Here is a 14714-nt window from a genome sequence, read left to right as displayed (position 1 = left end):
ATGCAAAATTACTTTCAAGACACATAAAATTAAAATAAAATTTATTTAGAGCGAGAAAAAAGAGATATATTCACCTTTCGTTTCCATGTGTAAATATTTTATTATGTTTCATGCAGTGTCTAAATATTTGAAAACGATGGGCCACAATGACGAGACACAGCTTTCTCAAACAGAGCTTAAGATTAAGATGGGTATACAAGTTTTCAGTGAATCACAGCCAGAATTTGAAATCTAGCTTCTTCCCTCATTTGAACTATATCCATTATCTCGTTGTGCAAGTTTACAAATTATAGTACAGAATTTATACTAACTAAATAAGAACCACATTTGCTCGAGTGTATGAGAGTAAGCAATTTGTTTTTTATTTTAAATACACATCTTCAGTAAGAAATGTAGAATATTCCATGAAATTCACGATACTGTGCCAAAAAATATGTACGACAGTTGTAGAAAAATTATACAATATTAAAACGTTTTCTTACTTGCTAAGTTTTCATTAGAAGAGATGCAATTATCTTCAATCTAGAATTCCGATTATAGATTGAAGATAATTATAATTATCAGGAATATCAGGCCATATCGAAGTACACCATTGTTTCTGGAATTAATATAAATACTACGTGCGAGCACACCGTACATCTACAGTTTGACACGTATACAAATGCTTCTCTTTCCGACAACACAATAACTGCCATATAACATCATATAAAAAACAAAAACGTTATGTACACATAACAAAATAATACAATTGCCGTTTTTCTGTTCAATCTAAACGCAACGTGCAATCGACAGATCCGCGCGATGACGTCTGAGTGAACACCTCAATGTTTTTTGGTTCCATTTTTAGCGAAATAGAGTTTTGAATGACGGAATCAATATATACACATATACATATATGTATATATATGTATATATATACACACATCGGCGTAACATTTAATATATTTCTGCCATAAGTAGTACCACCAAGGAAGTCCAGCCGGTGAAAGGGTGGCTCCCTTTACCCTTGCCCTCCGCATCGTCGTAATGCTCCCACAAATATCCGGTCTTCCTGTACTGCGTGATGATATTCTGTATCAAGTTCTTTCGCAGCTCTTGGTATAGCCTTCTCGCACTTTCTCGGTGCGGTCCCGCCACGTTAGAGTAATGATATGCGGCTCGCACTGTCAAGTAATTGAGATTTATCCAGATGGGACCGCGCCAGTAAGGCGCGTCGTGTTCCGTGTTGTGTTTCATGTAGATAGGCGACGTTTTCGCGAGCGATCGTAGCCCGTACTTTGTCCAAAGCAAATCGGGATCCCGCAGATCCTGCAGTATCTTCCCCAGTTGCGGCGAGTCGGGCTCGACGATCTGCAAAATGAAGGGGAACAACGATACGTATCCGAAGGTCGTGTCGACGAACCTTAGAGACGGATTTTCCAATACGACGCGTGTCATTTCTGCCGGTGCTACGTTGACCTGCTGCAGCTTGCGAGGTGGCGGAGGCGTGAACTGCGGCGTGACTTTCCGCAGAACCACCTTGTCGGTGTGCAAGCCGTAATCGGCATACGCTTGCGCATTCGGTGACCAATGTAGTTTGTTCAACAAGTTATTGTCAGACAGATGTTGGAATGTATTTTGGTACTTGGTAGCGGGATAGTTTAGTGTTTCGGCGATTTTGGCCATGACGCGAGCGGCGAACGCGACCCAGCAACGCAAGTCGACGTGACGCTCGACGACGCTTGGATGGGAAGCCCTGGGATAATCGTCCAAGCCGGATGTGAGAGTTTTGGGATTCAACTCTTTGGTAGTCTTCTCGTCCCTGCCTCGCCATCTGTACGTGCTAGGCAGCTCGCCGACCTGCGTGACGTTGAACCAGGAGAACCACGCCTGCAACCGTGGATACAGTCTGTTGAGCAACCGAAAGTTATGCCTCAGCAAGTCCTGTTCTTTGCGCTGGAGCATAAAGTCCAGTGTTAAGAAAAATGTAGGCGGATTCGCGTTTGTGTTGATCTGAGTCACGAACTCCGCGGGCACTTTGGCCAGAGCTTCCGGGCCTAGGATCATCTCCCTCGGTATCCAGCCCTCGACGTTCATCAGATCGAACCAGTGGCTTATGATGTCTAATTCGATCTCTGTGTCCCAGGCCGAGATGAGTAAACCGTGAAAACCCTCGTCCCATAGGAAACCCCGCGGGAAGAAGCTTCTGCTTGGTACAGCAGTATACAAAGGTGCTTTCCAGTAAGGCACAGGTCCCTTGTTATACTTACTTTGCACTTGCGAACTCCCGTAAAAATAACCTATTGAGCCTATAAGATTCGAGAATGCCATCTTCGCGAACGTCACCTCGTCGTCCGTGTATCCCTTGGACTTGAGCTTGAAGACGCTCTCAAATTTCTTGGAGAACAGCTCCCTGTGCTCCTTAAGCGCCTCGTCGTAGTTGCTGCCCGTTAATTTCTCTACCCTGTTACTAAAACTGCCGGATTCGTAACTGACTTCGATCTCAAAGGGGACCTTTCCCGTCACCTGGATGACGATTAAGTTTGGATCCTTCTTCTTGCCCTCGGGCAGCATAGGCAATTGTTCGCCAGCCAAGACTACGTGTTTCTTCATAGATCCCTTCTGGGTCGCGACGCGGACATTTTGCAGAATTGTTTCTTTCAACACAGCCAGACCATACGTGACTGTCGCTAGAAAGGAATGCTCTTCTACCGTGCCATTTATTAGATTTACGTTTATGGCGAAGGATCCCAATCCATGGGTATTGCCTTCTATTCCCGTCAGACGATTGTAGTCTCCTACATTGGCCTTTATCCAGCCCTTCGTGCCTTCTTCGATAGCTGTGTAAAATAACAGCGACACGTCTTCTCCGACCCGTTGTTTTTTCGGCGATACCGCGATTCTCGCAGTCCAGTCGCCGCCGTGATATCCGCCAGCTTTCTTGACGAATGTCGTCCTTATCACTACAGGGTTATCTACTATTTCCTGAACGCCAAATGTTCGTCCGTCGTGCTCCAGCCACGCGTATCTAGCGTTTAAACGTCGATTAGTTGTTGATCAGTAAATGAGCATTTCCAATTGAAGAAGATTTTGATTACACTACCTTTCTAATTCATTGCCTTGCTCGCACCAGTGTCTAAATCCAGTTCCATCGTAGGGCAGATAACGTGGAATGTACCACATCAGACCAGTCACCAAGGATTCCGGGTCTCTTGTTTTTAAACCGAAATACACACCGGGTCGATACGTGCCCCAATATCTGTCCGGGTCATCCAATCCAGATGTAGTAACTAGCTAATTTTCAAACAGCATTCAATTACAAAATTGCACGTATTCGATCGTACGGAGAGTATACATATACGAAACGTATCACATATCTAGCTAATCTCTGCAGCCAATTAAACCTCGGCAGCTTTCATATATTGAACGAAATACCATTGCAATCAGTCTATTCTGTAAAAATGCTCTGTAACGCTGTACTTTTACAAACTACGTAGCTCCTTGTACTATGAACACTCTATAAACTCTACACAAGTTCTATATGCCAATAAATACTCTATAAAATTCTATATAAACTCTACAAACCATGTAACTCTACATAGTACTGTAGAGCAGGGGAAAAAGAGCAAACAAAAAGACAACCAGAGCGAGAACTTGTAGAGCAAGATTCTCTTACAGAATACACTCCTGTATCTCATAATTTTGGTAGCACTATTCTGCAACGTTAAGTTACAGCGCAATCTTAAGAGCATGTAAAATTATTCGGTGGATCACGTGCCTTCTTTACATCGTACGGCGTGTTAACTCTCGTTTCACAGTATCCCTTGTACCCGAACCAAGCGGCAACGCTTATACTCGCGATGACGACGATAACATTAAACGGCATAGTCCTACGCCACATACTCTTACTCGTCCTAGGCTTGGCTTTTATCTTCACGCTTTTCTCTTGCACCTTGCTCTTCGCCATTCTAAGTATTCTGAAACAAACAAGTCTCAGTGAGCACGCTGATATACACGAAATAATTTAACAAGATCCCCGGTGAAAAAAAGTTCTTATGCGTCTTAGATTTTAAGAATTTTGTCATGCATTACACGTATTGTACCTTCAACTGATTTCGCGAGGAGTAAACTTTATTATCGCCAGTATATAATTAATATAATTCGAGACGAATTAAAAGGATTATTAAACCACGGTCGAAACGTTGGATGTTAATTTATTGAATAAATAATACCATCTGCCAGTAGGGTCGTTTAATAGTCCTTTTAATTCGCGATTGTGCGAGCTTCGTCAGAAATTGCAGAATGAGAAATCGTGGAGTATTTCAGAATGCACGTATATGAAAAATTGTTGGAAGGAGAGGCACGCGAGCTCTCTCAACACTTCGGAAAAGTGTTCCGATTAAAACAACCTGAGAAATTTAATCCGAAAGGCCAATTCGTGTGCAAGTTCTGAGAAATTGTACGAAGAATTGTAAGGGAAGTTTTCGCCGGGGGAGTCTTGTGCCGAAATAAACAAAGGTAACGCCTTCAATCGCGGCAAGCCACGGCTGAGAAGGTTTAATCCTCCTTCCGTTAATTGGATTACTCTTTTCCACCGTTTCGCCGGTACTACGATTTGTGTACATATCCTAACTCAACGTCGCCGAGTGCGGGAATTGCTCGATCAACTATTCGCAAATGTCACGTTTAATCATGACCGTGTCGGTCCAGTTGTAGGCTAGAGGGTCAGAAAAGAGAAGATGATGAAGAAGCAAGTATCACGTTTAACGTTTCGCGTCGCCATACGGCAACTTGAACGGGAAAGCTCGAGCTCGACCTGAACCGCCTGGACGTCGGCAGGATCCGCCGAGCGAAGGATATGACGTACGAGGTCCATCGATCGCGCGAAGGCGGAGTCCAGGCCACTCCAGGGCACAGGTTGCCGACGGCAACGGGGACGGCGGGAACGAACCTTGCGTAGTAAAATAAAGCGCGAAATGAGTCCTCTCTTTCTCCTCCTCTCTCCTGGCGGCGCCGGGAGACCGAAAAATTGGCCGAGATCACCGCGCTCCCCCCGACATGTGGCGGCACGCGCGGTTTTAGGTTATCTCCCGTCGACGCCGCGCTGCTCGTAACGCGAGACCCCGCGAGAGCCCCGCGATAAGAGAAACGACGCGTGTCCGTTGAGCGGTGCACGCGCCGCGGTCATGAATGCGCTCGCGGCCGAGACATCCTTGGGCAACATGAACACGAGGAGCCCTCGCGACTTCGGGTCAGTGCACGAAGCGACGTTAATAGCTTACGACGCGGACGTAAGCGTAGACGTAGATTAGCGCGTTTACATATGACGTTACATTTACGCCAAGGCTCGTGCGCTAATCTACGTTTACGCTTACGGTTTTGTCGTAAGCTACTACGTTGCTTTGCGCTCTGACCCTTTACAGTCTCGCCGGCGTCGATATTGTCGTCGTCGTCGTCGAAATCGGCGAGACAAGACGCCGCGACACCGCAAAAATTATCTTGCGTATGGCAGAGAACGTTCTTAGCCGTAGACGTAAGGCAACATAAGGGCCTGAGCTGAATGGCTGTCTTGTACCTTTGACATAAGAGTAAAAGGCAGCTATTCTTAAGTCACAAAATAGTTATTGTGTGTAAGGCCCGGTCTACAATGAGTCGTTAGTCAGAAGTCGGAACTATATGTCGGTCCTTTTCCTTCCACCCAGAAAGGAAAAGGATCAACATATAGTTGCGACTTCTGACTAAGGACTAACGACTCATTGTAGACCGGGCCTCAGGGCTTGAGCAGAATGGCTGTCTTATATTCTTAAGACAGCCTTAAGACAATGTTTTATGTTTGAATTTGTCTTAAAGTAACGCACAATAACTGTCTTACGTCTGAAGAGTACAAGACAGTTAGGGCCTGAGCTGAATGGCTATCTTGTACTTTTAGGACACAAGAGTATAAGACAGCTATTCTGTTCAGGCCCTAAGTCGTGGAAGGCTATTGTATACGACTAAGGGCCTGAGCAGAATAGCTGTCTTGTATTCTTCAGTCACAAAACAGTTATTGTGTGCAAGGGGTTGAGCAGAATGGCTGTCTTATATTCTTAAGACAATGTTTTATGTTTGAAGCCTTTGTCTTGAGGTGACGCACAATAACTGTCTTATGTCTGAAGAGTACAAGACAGTTAGGGCCTGAGCAGAAGGGCTGTCTTGTATTCTTAAGTCATAAGGCAGTTATTGTGCGTTTTAAGACAAAGATTTCAAACACAAAACATTGTCTTAAGAGTACAAGACGGCCATTCTGCTTAGGTCCTTATTGTGCGTTACTTCAACACAGAGGCTTAAAACATAAAACATTGTCTTAGGCTGTCTTAAAGGTATAAGATAGCTGTTCTGCTCAGGCCCTTACTTTAAGACAAAGATTTAAAACACAAAACATTGTCTTAAGAGTACAAGACAGCCATTCTGTTCAGGTCCCTACGTTTTCCTCCGCCTTGCCTTACGTCTACGACTAAGGTCCGGTTGCACCAACGTCGCTTAACTTTAGCTTAACTCACCTTTTGTCTCTTTCCAAGGGAAACAGTTAAAAAGCTCCCAAATGTTGGAGCTTTTCGATTTAAAGGAGAGAATGCAGTCGCGCGGATTATGCAAAAAATTCTACCCTTACGTTTTTTTCTTATCACTGGGTCAATGTAGTCGAGTTTTTATTTTTCCTTTTGTCCCTTTTCCCCATGATTAATCTCTACGTGCTGCGACGTGCCTTCTCTGAATAAGCTCTTTCTGAATTTTAATTGTAGTTGGAGAAAAATCCTTCTGTTGAGACTGAATTCTTTTTTAAAAGAGGAGATTGAAAAAGGGACTATACAAAAGTCAGTGCCGCCCAAGGAGTACGCAAGAGTCAAAAGACCGTGATGTAGGAAAGTTTTTCAAAAGTTTCAACGTTGTCTGCTCCTACAATCTTTTATTCTCCGCAACGATTTGTCTCGCTTTTCTTTACCTACTTCAAGCCACCAGTACAAGTGGAGGGTGCTACTAGGGAAATAAAGATTAAAAATACACCCTTCCAATGATTTCCCGATCGACCGCCTCTAATCAATCGAGCCGCGATCTCCAGCTAACTTGGACTTGTCCGCAAAATCATTTTATAAAGTTCGAAACGCGCCTTCGGATGCGCCCGTCGAGTCAACAAAGTGCGTCGCTTAACAGTTTTTAATTTATTTATTCAATAGTTGCGTATATTACAAATAAAGCGCTGACTATTACACGGTAATCACATATTTAGGGAAGAGCCGGCGGTACATTACGCCGTTTACATTGTTCGCTAATTATTTGATTAATATTCAGTGGTGTCTTCCATCAAATCACCGGTGGGGAGGGAGTCAAGCGGAAAACAGCTTTCCAGGGGCGAGGGAGAAACAACGTGAAGATATCGGGACCCCCGGTCGTCTCCGTTTTCGCTCGCACTCCGACCAATCCTGTACAAGCCTCTTCCTCTCGGTCGTTTCGCTTCTATCAGCTCCCGAGGCCCCTCTTCGCTTCTCCCACGTGTCTTTTCCAAGATGAGCCGTTTGAGCCGCAAGCCGCGCGTTATGTACAATGCCATCGGCGTCGCGGACTTCTCGCGTCGTTAAAGAAAAAAAAATCGGATGCTCCACCTCGGGGAACGCGTCTCGCGTTTGCGAGTTGCCTCGTTTCGCTTCGCGTTCCTATCATATCGTACATGTACACTCGATACAAGCCTCAACTGCTCGCTCACAATTACATGCCGGCGCCCTAAACTTTACAGCATGACTTAGTTGCGTATATTTATATTTATATATATATATTCTTTTTTTACCCCTTATATAAATACACATTTGTTCTGCGAACGTAGGTGGTTGTCCCTCGAGTCGACGCATTTGCTGCCTGCCTATGTTAGAATATCATTTTATGTAACTTTTCTCTTTTTCGTATATAAAAAGACAATGAAACTGCAGTCGGAGTAGGACCGATCCTGTGTCCGGGCGCGAAACTCAGGGAGAGAGTGGAAAAATTAGGTCCGCGAGGTCGTCGTTGTTGCGCGAAAGGCTTGCGTGTAACGATGCGTAGGTCCAAGCTGACCCCCTTTTTCTTAAAATTGCACGAAACCCAGCTGGAAAATGGAGGTTGAGGTGAAACAAGACAGAGACTTGTATTATTTACATAGGAGTGTCGCGAGTACGAGTTATCAGGATCATTCGTACGCCAGTGCCCTAGAATATTCTCCTATTGTTACACACATATATGCATATGTATATATACATGTATATAAATACGTATATAGGCTGATTTGTCTATTGCTCTTGGAGAGAATCCAATGTCCCCTTGCTTGAGCGTGGAATGAAAGATAATCCCGCAGTGTCATGCGCGTTACGTTGTGATAATTATTGCTCGCTGAAGTAAAGTGAAAGGGGGGTAAATCTTAAATATAAAGATATAAACTTATAGCCGTGAGATTATCGGTATATAGAGTCGAGACGGCGTGATTTTTCGATAATAGCACCTGAATACATCGAGATATCGCTGATATAAAGATCGCTCGTACATGTATATTATGTATATATGTGTATATATACACACAACATATATTCCTCTTTGTTAAATAATATTGTAGCGCCGATGTACCTGCTGTTATTTTAGCATCATACACGATCCCCTTACAGCGGTGATTTTGCAATTTCCTTTGCTACATGTTAGAGACCTTGTTTCTGCGTTCCTTTCCTCCTCGAGATAAATAATTTAAGGAACGTAGAATTGGTAACGAATGGTCGAAAGGTGCGCGATACAATAGCAGTACGTAACTTATGTATGTAGATATTCTTGTCTAAAAGTATAAGTATTGCCATATGTGTAGGGTTCCAAAATCTACCAAGCTACGTTTTACATTTCCCTTTGAGATTACTTTGGAACCGATTCTCTAGAAAAGTTGAAATGACCCATGGATAAGAAGGTGTGGGGGGGATCTAGAACACCCTGCAAATTATAATATCATAAATATTTGTGTGGAAGGGAAAAAGTATATTTTATGTACGTACGTAAAAGAGACCGTTTCTTTATATAAGGGACATAGTGACTATAATTAATTGAAAAATATAGATCTATGTATAATTATTATTAGGATAATGTATTGAATAATGATAATTATTACTAGGAGCTTGACAAAATTTCGATTAGCACTCTGTCGTCCTAATAAGCCGTAAACTAAGCGTACAATTAAATGCTAATCCGCGTGTACCATTGCTTCTCTCGCTCGTAATAATAATACTTTGAAAACCTCGGTGATTTATAGTCATTTTGCGCTGTTGTCAGTTTACCGGATGATTTACCGACTAAGAATTTTTCGCCTTCAACACTCGACATAAAGTGTACGCTACAAAATCTCCAAACGTCAACAATATATAATATAAATAATTTATCTATTTAAAGAAAGTGCAACAGTATTATAAATTATATATGCCTCGATAAAATTTTAACAGCACTAATAATCCTCTCCCTATATATCGGCTTACTTCTCCTTTTATCTCTATTAAATATTTATAAATACAACTTCAATATACCATTTTCTAAATTGCATGAAACTTGAAATAAACTATCCTTTATACGCAACGAATTGCACAAGTATGAATATATCTGTATATATACCTATGCACGCAGGCATCTATATATACATATAAACATACTTTTTACGTATGTATAAATGTGTGTATCGTGTATGTGTTAGTAACTAGTAATTGTACGTTGATGTTGCTTGCTTGCTTGCGAATAGTACTAAATATTTCAAACAATATTAATATATAATTCGCGTAACGTACTCACCCTAGATACATAATACTCTATTTATTACACAACAGTACAATTAAATATAATACTATCGGCATTAAAAACAAATTGATTAATACGAATATTGTGTTCTAACTCTTGTCGTCATTGGGAACGCACCGAACGTATGATATCTACACACGCGAATTACAATCTTTCTATAAACTCAATGCAATATGTTCGTATACCACGTTGTGTCATTATGTGTACTATGTACCTAAATTTCGACGTACTTTCCTAATAGTGTGTTTCCATAAATATTTCACTACTGCTTCCTTTTTTTTTACAGATAATATATCATTTTACTAGTGCCGTAAACACGAATATATTCTACTTAAATAAAGGAAAAAAGATTCTCATTCTCTATGTCATAGTCTCCGTTTAAAGATAACAAAAGCACACGACGCAATAACAATCAATTCTATCACGTGCATATAAGTGAATAAATGATCAGAAACGTGACAGCTCTAAAGAGAGAATAACGTGATAAATATTATTAAACAATTGGAATAGTGAATATCGCTACATGTATCGACAGAATTGTAAAGTTTCGTAGTTATTCCTTTCGAAAAGGAATTTTATATTTTATATAAAGCAAACGTACAATCTCTTTTGATTGATACATGTATCTTACGTGTTTATATCAAACTGCATTAGAAAGCAAGAAGGTGGAAAAAAGAGTTAGATTGTAAGAATTCAATGTTGCCTGTGTCTTCATAAATAATAGCATATACATTTCAACGAAAAAACATACTCGACAATTGTATCGACAGCCAGCGCTTATCACTTAGATCTCTTTCTGAAATAGAGCCATAGGAATCCGAATGCCTCGTGTTTCTCGTTTCATTCTCTTTTCCTTTCAAATATTAAATTTGATCACTCTTTAATGAAGACTCATCCACCCTCTTTTGGTATATGATTTAAATTGACAACATCTCAACGCAAATGGACAGACGAATCAGTACATTCGTATCTAGCATGTGTCTGTGAAAGTACATGTAGATCACCGTTTTTTTCGGTATTATGGAATTTTAACGTAACAACGAATCTTGTTCCGGCATCTCGTTTAGAAAAGAAACGTTTCCAAATATACACATGCTCCTGCCATTTCTCATAAAAAATGTATCAATTTCTCATCTAAAAAGTTTCAGGTTGTTGTTTCGTATTAAATTTCTTGAGATTTCGTAAAACTCCCGTCAACACAAGCACGCGGTTGATATATTCATAAAGGAATGGTTGTACCAAAATGTTACATTTCTCAGAAACATGCTACGGATATCAATTTGTAAGCGATAAGCTACTTACAAATTGATATTAATGTGCTGATTGGACTGGCCAGTTGCGTTGATTACGGTTCATTTCCTTAAACTGTCTTTGCTACTTGCACGGCTGGTTGAGGCTGTGCTAGACTCCCCTGGTCCACCGGTACCACCTGCATCGCCATTGATGCTGGAACCGGCGAGTGAAGCAGTAGGCGTCACTGGCGCCGAACGCCTCCTTACTTTCGTTAAAGCTTTGTCCAATCTTTGTATGAATGCATCCACGTCGGACCTCTTCATGCCTAACGCCGCCGCAGCAGTCAGATATGGAACTCTATAATTGCTGTTGTGTGCACCCCAACCTGCGCGAACGATTCAAGTAAATACATGTTACGAAACGGAATTCTTAAATGTGATTTATACAAAGAAAGATGACAAACTTGATATATGTCAGAAACGTAATTAAAAATATATATACCTTCAAACTTGTGTGTAACAATGTGCTTAGAATCCGTGGTCGTTATTACTCTAGTACCACTAACATTACGCAGAAATAGCATTGATCCTAGCATAGTAACTTGCTTGTTGTCGTGCTGATGGCTCAAGCACTGAAGAGTCATAGCCATGGATATTGGATTGCCCTTAGTGTCTAATAGCCTCTCGCCGTGCCTCGTCGCCAGCTTTCCCAATTCCTCTTTCAGGTAGGAATACATTTCCTTACGTTGAGCAATCAATTGTTTGTACCCTGCCATCCCAAGACTCAGCAGCGTTATCATGACGTCCATGACGGAACTCGCGCTCGCGCGTCCTGGATACATTTTCGATATGCGATCTAAGAGATTCTTGTCGAAGGAGCCTATGATGGCGCCGCCCACCGGCACCAGGAAGTTCTTGTCCGTGCTTTGAACGAAAGCGTCCACTCGACCCTTCCTCGACGCCTCTTGTATCAGATGCATACATCTTGTGCTCTGCAAGCTTTTAGCAATATAGTGCAATACATTTAGTAAGATCGCTTTCAATCGGTACATACCTCGATATCTTGGCACTAACGTCAACGGCGGTCAATGACACTCCCGAGTAAAAAATTCTAGAGCCGAGCGACGCGGCCGTTTAGTGCCGAGATATCGGTCTAGTGACGCGCACAGAGAGATTGCGCGTCCCTTTCGCTTACCCGTATGCATTGTTCACCAGGTGCGGTATGTTGTACTGGCTGCAGAGGGCCGCGATCGCGTCCACGGAGTCGCACGCTCTGGGCGCGAAGCAGCTGGTCGTCGTGAGCACGCAGGCGACACTCTCGCCCAGGGCCGCCATCTGAGCCTCGAGTCTCTGCATGTCGGTTTTCAGTTCGTCCCCTATTATTTGCATCTCGATTACGACGGGCTCCAGGCCGGCCGTGATTATAGACTTGAAGCTAGACTTTTGGTCGATTCTAGGCCATAAAACGTACTTCGCTCGTGGTCGGTCCTGCTTAAGCGTTAACATACATAGGACTAGGCTCATTCCCGTGGCCATTGGTGATAGGAAGCAGCCCGCTATGCTCTTCACTCCTGCCAATCAAAAGTATTCCCCGTTAGACGCCGAAGGCTTTTCTGATCAATCTGATATCAAGAATCTCTCTCTATCTTAAGTCACAAAAGCTAATCTCTCCCTGCGCGTGTGCCTCCTTACCCATATATCGTATAACTTCGAGCACTAAGGAGTTGGTTAATTTATACATTAAGCTGCTACCAGCAGCCTTCGGTTGTACTTCCTCTAGGTCGCCGGATCTACCTATGCCGTGCCCCATACGAAAGTGTCGCCTCGCGACGATGTTGGACACGATCCTCGCCTCGCGCTCGCCGACGCTGCAGTTGGAGGGGAAGTTATTGCTGTCCATCTGCGACAGATCCGACAGAAACGCCTCTATCGTCGCGTCGTCCCAGCCCTCCTCTGGCCATTTTCGCTGATAAACACATTGCAAGAAGATACACGTAGAGTTTGCCGCTCCACTGACGCTCCTCGCCAGTGTAAAGCAACTCGGATCTCGGTTCGGCTTCGTTTTCACGTGTCCATTTTCTACCGCGGTACGCGGAGAGAATTTTCTCTAAATTTCAACGATCCCTCGTTAAACTCCTGCCGGGTTGTCTCGCGATTACACGACTTCCAGGATAAATCCTGCGAGAAAATTCCCTCCGTGTAGATTTGGAATCTCGACGAAGCTCGCCCTCTCGTCCTCGCCTAGCTCCAAGAATTGGGGAAGAGGTGGAGAGCAAGTTGAAAGTCAATCCACGTCGACAGAGGCGAACAATGGAATTGGGAGAAGTCGGAGGACGACCTGAACCGAGCCCGAGGTCGCTCCACATTGGCGGAAGGCTTACATATTGACTTACGTGCTCGATAAAGTGCCGTATAAGGTTCTCGCGGGACTTCTTGGCGTTCAGGCCCTGCTGCACGTAGGTCGACGGTATCAGCCTCTCCGCCAAGCTGAACGCCTGATTATTCATCTTCGCAGCTCGTGGTGGGTTTACCCTCGCGATTACTTTAGTCCACACGCTTCTTCTCAGTGCACCATCGCCTCGGCAGTCGGCGGGAGACGTTCACCGTTGCTCATGTCGCTCCTCTCACTCGGCTACAGAATACTCCCGTGTGAGTAAAAGAAAGGGGAAAAAAACGTGACCTCACTCATTCCCTCGCGCTAAAACGGCGGCGTTTCGTCCGGGACAACCGAGTCTCCGCGCGTCCTCCACGAAGGAATCTAGAGGACTGCGTTGGTCCAGCGAGACTCGCGGAGTCGCGGCGGCGTAAACAGAAATCGAGGATGATCGCAACGCGGAGCGAGCGCAGGATTCTCACTCACGACGCATACTTACGGGGTAAAGGACGTATGAGAGAGTCCGTGCGGGTGTGAGGCGAGGAGTGGCGTGACGGGGGATGGCGGTGGAGGCGGTAAACGTGCGCGAGAGCGTGTGCACGGTAAATGAAAACACAAAAATAGTTGCGAGAGAACTGAATTTATTAAAAACCAGAGCGGGTGAGAACACAAGGAAACGAAAGCTCAGAGGTACAGAACGGATTGTATCCGCGAGATGACGTCCCGCGAGAACAAAAGTATACAGAACATAATCAAACTGAACATGGTGAGGTACAGCACGACGAAGACGTAGTGCATGTGTAGCGCAGCGCAACAAATGGTGCGACGCGACGACTCACGCGAACCGAGCGCGCGCGCGGACCCGCTGGGCTGCGTCCCCCGTTCAGCGGATCGTCGAGCGCCGACCGCGGGGCGAGAGGGTGCGAGGCGACGGAAGCGGAGCGAGGACGGACGTCCCCGCGCGGCCTTAAAGGTTATGTGGACGCGCTGCGCGTCGCGTACGAGACGGCCCGTCCCGCGGCAGCTCCATACCCGAGGATTCCGAGGCGCAGTGGGCGAGGCGAAGCGGGAGCGCGCAGCGGGGGGTCGACGCGAGACGCGGCGCGCGACACCCGGGACTCGCGCGCTTGGCTGCTGGGGGGGAGAAAAAAAAGTAACACGCGCTGGCCCGAGGAAGCTGGACTCCGAGTATCACCGCGGGTGCATGCGCTCGCGGACGCGTTGCGCGCATCAACCACCCGAGCGCGGCCGCCACAAATCAAAAGTGGGTTGGGCCGCGACGCGGAGCGTAGGCGCGGGGGGGGGGG

The 14714-nt window shown here is 44.6% G+C and overlaps 2 protein-coding genes across 7 annotated transcripts; both read right to left on the bottom strand.

The window, feature by feature from the left end:
- Positions 1-24: 24 nt before the first annotated feature.
- LOC105561383 (mannosyl-oligosaccharide glucosidase) lies at positions 25-5659 on the bottom strand. Of its 5 annotated transcripts, none has more exons than XM_012011311.1 (5): positions 4931-5659; positions 4505-4696; positions 3758-3956; positions 3083-3273; positions 25-3007 (listed from the first exon to the last, which is right to left on the bottom strand). In XM_012011311.1, the coding sequence occupies exons 3-5, from the start codon at positions 3944-3946 to the stop codon at positions 937-939; spliced, it is 2451 nt and encodes an 816-aa protein (XP_011866701.1). In that variant the 5' UTR covers positions 3947-3956; positions 4505-4696; positions 4931-5659; the 3' UTR covers positions 25-936. The 5 variants fall into 5 exon arrangements, with proteins under 5 accessions (XP_011866701.1, XP_011866702.1, XP_011866700.1 ...); XM_012011312.1 differs by having other exon boundaries at positions 4565-4696; XM_012011310.1 differs by lacking the exon at positions 4505-4696.
- Positions 5660-7163: 1504 nt separating this feature from the next.
- On the bottom strand, positions 7164-14636 carry LOC105561382 (O-phosphoseryl-tRNA(Sec) selenium transferase). Of its 2 annotated transcripts, XM_012011309.1 has the most exons (6): positions 13907-14636; positions 13427-13665; positions 12726-12999; positions 12229-12604; positions 11536-12032; positions 7164-11419 (listed from the first exon to the last, which is right to left on the bottom strand). In XM_012011309.1, the coding sequence occupies exons 2-6, from the start codon at positions 13538-13540 to the stop codon at positions 11154-11156; spliced, it is 1527 nt and encodes a 508-aa protein (XP_011866699.1). In that variant the 5' UTR covers positions 13541-13665; positions 13907-14636; the 3' UTR covers positions 7164-11153. The 2 variants fall into 2 exon arrangements, with proteins under 2 accessions (XP_011866699.1, XP_011866698.1); XM_012011308.1 differs by having other exon boundaries at positions 13427-14636.
- Positions 14637-14714: the final 78 nt, after the last annotated feature.

Source organism: Vollenhovia emeryi, unplaced genomic scaffold, assembly GCF_000949405.1.
Source record: "Vollenhovia emeryi isolate VEMERY1.0 unplaced genomic scaffold, V.emery_V1.0 DF939207.1, whole genome shotgun sequence".
Classification (NCBI taxonomy): domain Eukaryota; kingdom Metazoa; phylum Arthropoda; class Insecta; order Hymenoptera; family Formicidae; genus Vollenhovia; species Vollenhovia emeryi.
The sequence above is the reverse complement of the archived record's forward strand: the minus strand, read 5'-3'. Positions and strand labels throughout refer to the sequence as shown.